Below are 9,651 nucleotides of genomic sequence, written 5' to 3'. Positions count from 1 at the left end.
CTGGATGGCAGTGGGAGCCCAGGCTGAATCCTCAGAGGCTGGGAGCAGTGAGTAAAAAAGTCAGGAAGTGGCAGACAGACAAGAAGAAGGAGTAGCTGGAGGAAGGGGAGGCCCAGGAGGTGGGCATGTGGAGAACTGTCTCCCAGCAGGTGCTCCTTGTTGCCTTTTTAACAACGCCCTTGGCTGTATGGCTGTATCGGAGCCCAGGAAAAGGTGTTCCCTTCTGAAGAGTGGTAGGGGCTCAGAGAGGCCCAGCCAGCAGGGGAGGGAGGTAGCCAGTGTGGCTTAGCCCCTGAGAACTGTAGACAGGAAGGTGGACTCAGGCTCTGTGACGCTGCATCTCTGCTCATCAGAGAGGGCTAGGTAGGGGCAGGCAGCAGGGACTGGCAAGGCTTTCCATGCAATTCACCACACGAACTGAGAGGCCTGGGAGGGGACAAGGTGGGACAGCAAGGCAGTGCACTGGGAGCTATGCAGGTCTCAAATGGAGCCTAGAGCTTGATGGGGGCTGACCATTGCCCCTCATCCCTTTTCTGAAGTCCCAGAGCTCAAAGGTCCTGCATGGTAACTGAGCACCATCAAGAAGGAAGGTGCTGGAGCTCCCTTTATTAAACAGGGCCAGAGAGGACCCTTGAAAGCATGCCAGGCAGGGGCACATATGCTTAGGCTTCCAACCTGCAATCCGTGTAGGGCTCGGCATGGGAGCTGGACTGCAGAGTACCCCTGAGCCCATGTGTCCAATCCTGTGCCTGGGGTAGTTCTTTATCCAAACCATCTGTATCAGCTCCCCGGGGCTGCTATAACAAATTCCCATAGACTTTGTTGCTTACAACAGTACAGATTTTTTCTCTTGTATTTCTGAATGTCAGAATTCCCAAAATCAGCCTCACTGGGCAAAAGTCACGGTGTTGGCAGGGGTGATTCCTTCTGGAGGCTCCGGGGGTGGGGGGTGGGGATCTGTTTTCTTGTCTTTTCCAGCTTCTACATCCCTTTCCCAACATCGTTCCAAACTCCTGCTCCCATCACATCTAGTCCTGACTCTGATCCTCCTGCTTTCCTCTTTTAAGGGTCCTTGTGGTTATATGGGTTCACCTGGAAAATCCAGATAATCTCCCCACGGTCCTTAACTTAATCATGTAAGAGAACATATTCACAGGTTCTGGGACTTGGATACCTCTGGGGAGGATGCTATTCCGGCTTCCACACCATCTATCTAACCTGTAGCTGTGATGGGGAGTGAGTGGGGCATTCTCCTGCTTGAAGTGCTGCCCTCCCTGTGGCCCTTGGTGGGCCCCAAGTCCCTCTCCAGGCTGGCTGGGTGCCTCTCATCTGTGCTCCAGCAGTTCTCAGATCCCTGCCTGAGGCCAGGTCTGACGGTGGGCTCTGGGATCACAGTGGGTTGTCATCAAAAGCTGGCAGCACGGGCTGGGGAGGTTTATTTAGCTGGCTGCTTCCCAAACAAGGCATGAAATATTTGTATGGTGACGATATCTGAATGGCCTGGCCAGGGCGGGGGCGGGTGGTGGGGGATGGGAGGGTGTAAACGCAACAATGAGCACTTTGGTACCAGAGAGAAGTCTGGGGTGGTGGTGGCTGAAATTCCATTCATATTTGTGCCTGCAGATAAACACTATTAATACTGAAGGGCTGTGTCCTGGAGAGTGGCGGGTGGGTTGGAGGTCCAAGGGGGTAATAGTGCAACTCAAGTCTTGTCCCCAAATCCTAGCCCTTGTTCTAACACAGTGGGTTGGACATAGAGCTGGCTCCCTTCTTCTCCAGTGAGGGTTTATGTGTGAACAAGGGGTCTGAAGACCTGGGGGTCAGGAAATGTCCCCACCTCTCCCTGACTTTTCAACACCTGACCAACTTGAGGTGTGCCCAACACAGCCCTCACATGGAACAGGAAGGCCTCCCCTCCCTCCCCCATTCTCTTCCTTGAAGGATGAGCCTTCTAGAACTTTCTCCCAGGATGGCAGATAATGTAACATCACCTATGGCCTTTAGTTCCCACTCCAAGGGACCATGAGCTGGGGGTGAGTGACAAGTAATCTATACTAATTGTTACATCATTAAAGATTGTGAATATGTTTCCTTAAAAGAAAGCATCACAGCAAAAGAGAAGCTGGGCACCTAAAGGCTCCTCGAAAGACCTCCTTCACTAGGACAGCAAAACCACAATGGAGACTAGAACTGAGGGTGGCGGAGGCCAGGTAGCAGGAAGCTTGGTCTAGGCCAGCCCCAAGTTCCAGGGAAAGCCTCAAGGACAGCCATCTTCAAAGTGGGTGGGTGTAGCCTTCGGGGTGCACCAGATGATCTTGTGTGTAAATTTATGTCATTCTTCAAAATTTTAACGCATACTTCATATGTACTATGTTGGTATGTGGTATAATATGTATTAGGCATGCATTGGTATGAACCTCTCAGCACAGGTGGCCAATCTAAATGAGGCCTGGATCCTCCGAACCCCTCCCTGAGGCTTCTCCCCCAGCTGCTGGAGGGGCCCCACTGGCAGTGCCCTGGGAACAGTCTCTCTGTTAAGATGGCAACTCTGGCCCTGGACTCTCCAATTGGGTCCTGGAAGCAGCAGGGGGCTCAGGGCCACATCAGGGACAGGTGGCAGTGCAGAATGGGACCTACTCTAGCTGGCCCTGCCTAGACCCCTCTCCCTTCTCCCACCCATCTCCTCAAAGCCCTCCCAAACCTCTTACCCCTGCCCCACTGTGCTCATCCACTCTCCCCGGGCTCAAATCACAATCCCCTCTCAGCCCCTCCCTGCTCCTGCCACCCCCCACCCCACCTGCAAGGCCCCTCTCCTTCAGTAATACCCCTGCCTCTCCAGGGCCTGTTGCGGAGTCACCTGTGCACTGAACGAACACATTGCTCAGACAAACCTGCTTCCCCTTCAGGGGTCTCTTTATTCAATGTGAACTGTCAGCAGCTTGGTGCAGCCCACTGAGACCTCCTCTGAGGGCATACAAGTCAAAATGCATTTGGTGCCTTTCTTACCAGCACTGACTATCAACATCTTTGGGTACCCCAAGGCAAATCAATGGCTTTTGCTTTGTCTTGTTTACTTTCTTCCTAACAGAATTCCAGAATAAAAATAGAGCTCTATCATATATATACACATATGTTTATACACACACACACACACACATAGAGATCCTTCAACCAAGAGGCAAAGGATGTGGTGTTCTCTGCAGCACTGCTGCCCTGGCAGTGCCAGGAGGCACAGGTCTCCCTGGGAAGCACCTGCGGGTGCGGTGCTGGGTCAGTGTGGTGGGGAGGGTGGGTCTCCCAACAGAGAGACTGGGGCTATGACAGACCCAGGCAGTCCTCGCTCGACCTTTCTACACACCTTACAATGAGAGATGTGCCTGATGGAGCTTTAAAACTAAAACCCCAAGTGCAGATGGAAAAGGAATTCCCTTAACAGGCCCATGGTGGTGATGGTGGTGGTGGTGGGCGACTCCTTGTGCAGCAAGCTGGGGGGGGGGGGGTGCAGCAGGGAAGACACCCCCCAGCAGCACCTAGGACCCCTGCTGACAAAGGGGTCAAGTATACAGAGGCCAGCTCAACAAGTAGAAGGTGCCAGGCCAACCGGTAACTTGGTGCCAGGCAGGGAGAACCAAATGGCCAGGGTGGGGCTTGGGTTAACCAAGAAAGCCTGAGTTGAAAACAGGCTGTGTGTGGGTGGCGAGATGAATTGGGGACAGGCCTGGAGACTCCCCATCTCCACATTATAACCCCTCAAGTGATCTGCACTGTACTCACTGCCCCGAAAGGTGAGGCTCGAAGGAGTAATGTGCTGACGTAAGGTATTAGAAAGGGCTGTGTGCAGCAGCCACACTTGGATCCTGAGGCCCATCCTGGGGCTCTAGCCTAGGGTTGAAGGGGGCTGCTTTAGCTGGGGCATTTCCAGGAAGATGGAAGAGGGAAGAAATGGCAGGTTAGTTAGGGCCCATGCTCAGTGTCCCTGGCCAGACACCAGAGGCCTCAAAGGCACTTGGCAACAGAAGGTGCACACTGAGTCCCAACTGGCCTCCTCGGGCAAAGGGCAATGCCGGGCGTTACCCACTAACTCCAAGCCTGGGAGAGGAATCCATGTTCTTCCCACTCGCCAGTGGATTCTTCAAGCCATGACCGCTCCGGGCAAGCCCTGAGAGTGATCTGAAACCCTGTCCCGAGACTGGGGCGTGAGACCAGGATGTGGGGCTCCTCCAAGGCACAGAGGCATGGGTGGGGTGAAGGCACAGCTGGCAAGGCTTCAGGGAGCAAGGCCAGTCACCGTGACTCTAAGACACTTAGGGTTCAAGCAGACTGTCTCCCGGGTTGCCAGGGAAGAACACAGGAAACCCTCTTGGCCCAGCCAGAGGGCAGCTTGCAGGGCTCATAGTTGGTGCTGGACAGCAGAGATCTGAGGTTCCAGACTCAAGCTTGTGCAAAGCCAGAAATCAGGGCCAGGGATGCTGAGGGAGGGTGGCAGGGATAGTACAGGGCTTTCTAGATGGGGAGGTAACCAAGCCACACAGACCTTACTGTCTTACTGCACAGATACTCTGGGGAGGGGCGGGCCCATGTCGACTGACATGGCCTTCCAGCTACTTCCTTGCTCATAAATGCCAGAATGTCTGAGTCCTTAGGAGTAAGGAATTTGCTTTTGATGCAAATCTGGTCCTCCCAGCTCTAGATGAGCAGCTCCCAGACCCAGCGGACCCCAGAGGGAATGCAGGGTGGTGTGGGGGAGGCGAGGAGAGCTAGGGCTGCAGCTTGCAGAAGTATTCCCTAGAGATGTATTTCCCTGAGGTCCCATACCTCCCCAGACTCCCGTCCCCTGCTGTCTGCCCACCCTGCCTGCCAGGCAGCCCCGCCCACCCTGATGCTGCGAGCAATGTCAGAGCTCTCTGGGGATGATGGAGAAGGGCAGCACCGGGCTGCTGGCCTCCAGCTCCAGGGCGGTCAGGAAGCATTCAACGGCAGCCTCGCCGTGGCCTTGGGCCTGCAGCACCTCACCCAGGCCTTGCCATGCCTCGTGGCAGGTGCTCTGCCTCTCCACGGCGTCCCGCAGCACCTTCTGGGCCAGGCTTCTGTGGCCCAGCCGACTCAGCATCATACCCTGGGGAGTAAGCACAGGGTGGGGGGTTAGCGAGGATGTCCTAGGACAGGGACACCCTGACTATCAGGGCGAAGGGAGGGAAGCAGCTTGGCCACGAGCCACCAGCAGGAGAGGGCCCCAGATGTGGTGTCTCCGGCTTGAGTTTGGTCAAGTGACTGTGCCCTTGATTAGTGCAAATCTTACCTGTTCCCACCCAGACCTGCTTCCAGGCCAGCCTCCCAGGCCACACACTGTGGGACCTGTGTCCCTCCTGGTCCCAAGGGATGGGTTTCCAAGTCAGTAGACCTGACTTGGAGTCTCCCCATTATCAGCTGGGGGACCCCGGGCAAGCCACCACTCTGGCCCTCAGTTTCCTCATCTATGAACAGGAAAGACCCCAGTAGCTGCCTCGAGGGCTGTCGTGAAGTTGACATGAGTCCGTTTATGTAAAACACTTGAACAGCATTTGGCCTGCCTGAGGCTGTCAGTAGGTCTGTCACTCCCAGCCTTGCTGCTGCCCGTGGCCCCAGGGATGCGGTGGGACCAAGGAATGTCTGCTACAGGCTCCTGCTTCTGTCACCTGTGGAGAACCTCAAACTTGTTGGGGGCAGCTCCTTTGCCTGCATCCCTGGTCTCCTTAGGGACATCTGGGTCCTAGAACCTAATGCCTACCCCAGCCTGGCCTGGCAGTGAGGATCACAGGACAGGCAGATGACTGTGGGCCAGGGACGGAGGCTGTGTGAAAGCAGGGCTCTGAGGGGGGGGGCGGGTCGGGGGACCAGGAGCTCAGCCTTACATGTGGCTCCAACAACCCCGCTGCCAGAGAGATATAGGGAGTGACAGAAACTGTTACAAAAAGGGGTTGGGAGGTTCAGGTGGCACCCTGCCCCTCTTCGTCCACTCCCACCCACAGCGGGTGAGCAGGGGAAGGGCCTGGGTCTCCTTTCAGCCTCTGTTCCCAGAAAGGCTGCTTTGTACCACATGGTCTTGGCGGTCTGTATCCCAGCCCTCAGAGGGGGCATGGGATGGCAGCTCAGGGGGCCTCCTCTCATTAAAAGATATAAGGTAAAGCACAAAGATACGAGGTAAAGCGCGGACACCACTGACTTCTCGGACGGGCGGGGGCCAGGGTGGGGGTGGGGAGCTGCCTCCTCAGTGCTGGGAGCCCCCTCTCGGGTGTCCGCCCACTGATGGCTATGTACATTTTTAGCTGGAACATTTTCATCCTCACCACGCTCCCCAGAGTTAGGCCCTCTGTTGCTATGGAGACCCACTCAGGAAGATGCACATGCCTGATTTCATAAAGAGCCTGGAACATGACCAATTAGGCAAGAGGGAGCTGGCGCTCAGGAAGCCCTAGGAAATGCCTCCCCCTTTCTGGAGGTGCTGGCTGGCAGTACTGAGGCCAGGGGGCAGAGAGGAAAGAGGTCTCTTCAATACAAGATGAAGCTCTCCCCAGGGAACCACGAAGATGAGGCAGCAGACAGGGTGGGTACAGGGGAGCTGTGGCCAGGCGGAGCCTCAGGCAGGCCCCCGGCTCCTGCTCTGGCCAGATGGGAGCAGTGCTGACTCAGGCTTCCTAGGACCGAGGGCTGTGCCCAGTCTGGCCAACAGGGCTCCAGGCCAAGCCGTCCTGCCTGCAGGGCCTGGGAGCCGGACCCTGAGCAGCTCACGATGGAACAGGGCCCACAGGGAGGAGGGAAGGAAGGCGAGACAACAGGCTGCCAGACGCCAACTTTAAGCACCAAAAATGGAAGGTTTGAGCCCTGTAAGTGCTGCCCATGGGGGAGCGACAGAGGACCGATGGGGAAGGAGAAGGGCCAGCCAGCAGGGCCTCCCAGAGGGGGTGGGGCGGCAGTGGCTTTGACACGGTGGTTTTCACACACTAAGACTGCTATATCGAGCTTCCATCTGAGATTCTGTTTGAAAAGAGGGCTGCATCTAAACATGAGTTTGAAAAACCCTGATCTCAAGAGGAGTGTGGGTGTTTGGGAAGGGCCTGGATGTGTCTGCTGGCTGACCAGGGTGTGCACACATGTGCGCACATGTTATTCTCACTCTGGAGGGTCTGCAGGAGGTCCTACTGCACACTCTGTGTAGAGGACAAGCCCAGGGCTCTGCAGCTGCAAGAACGCCAGCTCTGCCACAGACAAGTGCAGTGACCCTGGGCAAGTGGCCATTGTCTCTGAGCCACGGTTTCCTCATCTGTAACCTGGGGAACAGAAGAGCCCTTCCTCATAAACTATTGATGAATTTGAAGTTGCGCAGCCGGGGCACATGGCGGGCAGATAGCAAATGGAAGTGTCCCCAGGATGAGCAGAGGGTCCTGGGCGAGGGTGAGGAGGTGGGACAGCTGATTTTTCTAGAGGGCAGGGCTCTTTGTAGGGGGGAAATGGGGGCTAGGCTGGGGTTGGATCACGTCCCCACCACCCTGGGGTGCTGACCTTAGAGCCTGAAAGGAGACACCGGGCTGGGGTCAGCCTGGGGCCCAGAGGCCTGGGGCCTGTAACAGGATCTGCTGCCACCTGCCTGAGACACCAGCCCGTTCATGTTTGGTAGCAACTCAGAGTGTTTGCTGCTTGACAACTGGACAAGGCCCGTCCCAGGAAGACTGTGGGTCGCAACTGCTCTGCCCTGGCCCACACTGCCGAGGGCCTGCTGTCACCCTCCTGGCATCCCGGCCCTAGTGGGTCTCCAGGGAGATGGTGGGAACACAATTCCATTCAAATGGCCCTGTGGACTCTTTCCCACCCTGGCCAGGGGGCCTCCTGAACTCAGAGAAACCAGATCTGCTGGTGACCTTCACCTGGGAGAGGCCATAGCTGCGCTGCCTGTGCACAGGGACCAGAAAGCGAGGTGCCAGGTGCTTGCGGCCATGGAGCACGGGCCCCAGGAGAGGGGGCCAGGGTTGCTCACAGCCACTTAGGGAGGGGCAGGGCTGTGGGGAAAGTCCCAGACATTCCCGACTTCCTCCGTTCCTTCCTCCCTCCCTTCCTGGACCTCAGGGAGGAGGAAACACCTGGCCATATCGCCTCTGCCTGGGACCCTGCTCCCCAGTAAGCCTTCCCTGAGGACAGCAGTCCCCCCTGCGCACACCATCACCCTCACATTATGCTGCATTACTGCGGGCTGTCGAACGCGATCCCTGTCCTCCTGTGTAGGCTGAGAGGGGCAGGTCCCTGGCTCCTGCCTGCCTGACCATGACCCATAGGGTAGCAGCTCCACAGAGCATGGGTGGGAGGGTCCTAGGCTCAGAGCCAGGTACACCAGAGGCACCTGTGGGTGCTTAGTGGCTGCTTAGGGCCACAAGACAGGCAGCCTGAGGAGCCCTCTGAAGGGGACGCTCTCTGTTAGGAGCCCAGGTTTTCTGTGGAGGCACAGGGTGGGGTCAGGGGCTGTAGCCTGGGATGGGGATGAAAAGAAAAAGGGTCCTGACTTATTTTTCAGAATTGCCACTGTACACCATCTCACCCAATTAATTCAATGCCTGACACTGTCCCACCGAGGGGAGGGGCAGCAGGAAGGTCCTGGCCTGCCTTTTTCTTCTTTTTGGTGGAGGCCTGCCCTGGGAAGCAGTCCCCAGTGCTAGGCCAGCTGTGGGCCTTGCTGACAGCTCCCGCCCAGCCCCTACCCTCAAGTATTTATAGAAGTTATTTTGGGAATTTTCTTTCTGAGCTTAAGGCACATTCCTGGGATTCTGTCATAGCCTTTCCAGCTGGGAAGCTGGGAATCAGCTGGAGGCTGCTAGAGCCTCCTGGTCCCTGGAGCCTCCTGCTTAGGGACCCTGGGGCTGCAGGGAGGAGCCCCTGGTGGGGCCACCTCTGAGGCTGCTCCCCAGGAAGGCTCTCTCCCTTCACCCGTTCTGGGGTGCTGAGCACCGCGCCCAGTGAGGGAGGCCCACATTCCTGCATGTGGGATTCTCCCAGGTGTGTCAGCCTCAACCTGCCCAACCAGACTGGGAACGAGGCGGCTCTTCAGTCTGAGAACCAGCCCACACATCACCACATCCGCCTTGGAGCTGGGGCGGCTCCACAGCCACAGACCAGTCCTACTTCCTTGTTAGGAGGGCACAAATCCCTGTAGATCCCACCCAATGTCTGGCTGAGGACCCCCCACCAGAGCTCCCGCAGACTCACAGTAAGAGGGCCCTGCCCAGGGAGCCCAGGCTAGGTGGGACCCCATCCTGGACACGGCCACGCCCTCAGGGCTAAGCCAGGAGGCTGCAGCAAGGCCGCTGGACTTCGGGTTTTAGAAGAGAAGACCTGTGATGGGCATTGAGAAGGGACTGGCAGGCAGAGCCACGGGGGCTGGGGATAACATATGTGGCGGGGTGTTGGGGGGTACTGGCCTGGTGGAAATGGGGGAAGGGCTGACCCCTGCTGTATCCGCCATGGAGTGAGTCTTCCAGACCTCTGATTCTGGGGCTAAACTAAGTCCACAGCACTTCACTATCATTCTGATCTGAATCTATGACAGGCTGACCCAAAGCTTCCTCTCCAGTTCCTTGTCAGGGCTGGCATGGACTTCAGGAGCCCATGAGCCAGCCTAAGGCTTTC

General features: G+C 57.0%; 1 protein-coding gene across 1 annotated transcript in view; it reads right to left on the bottom strand.

The window, feature by feature from the left end:
- Positions 1-2,881: 2,881 nt before the first annotated feature.
- TTC7A (tetratricopeptide repeat domain 7A) overlaps positions 2,882-9,651 on the bottom strand; it is a 112,227-nt gene continuing 105,457 nt past the window's right edge. The window contains exon 20 of the mRNA XM_090281254.1: positions 2,882-5,116. Coding sequence (XP_090137380.1) covers positions 4,895-5,116 — 222 coding nt within the window. The 3' untranslated portion in view covers positions 2,882-4,894. The remainder of the gene's footprint in view (positions 5,117-9,651) is intronic.

This window comes from Furipterus horrens, unplaced genomic scaffold (genome assembly GCF_987537825.1).
Source record: "Furipterus horrens unplaced genomic scaffold, mFurHor1.1.pri manual_scaffold_6, whole genome shotgun sequence".
Lineage (NCBI taxonomy): Eukaryota > Metazoa > Chordata > Mammalia > Chiroptera > Furipteridae > Furipterus > Furipterus horrens.
Note: the sequence above shows the minus strand (reverse complement) of the source record. Positions and strands in the feature narration are given on the sequence as shown.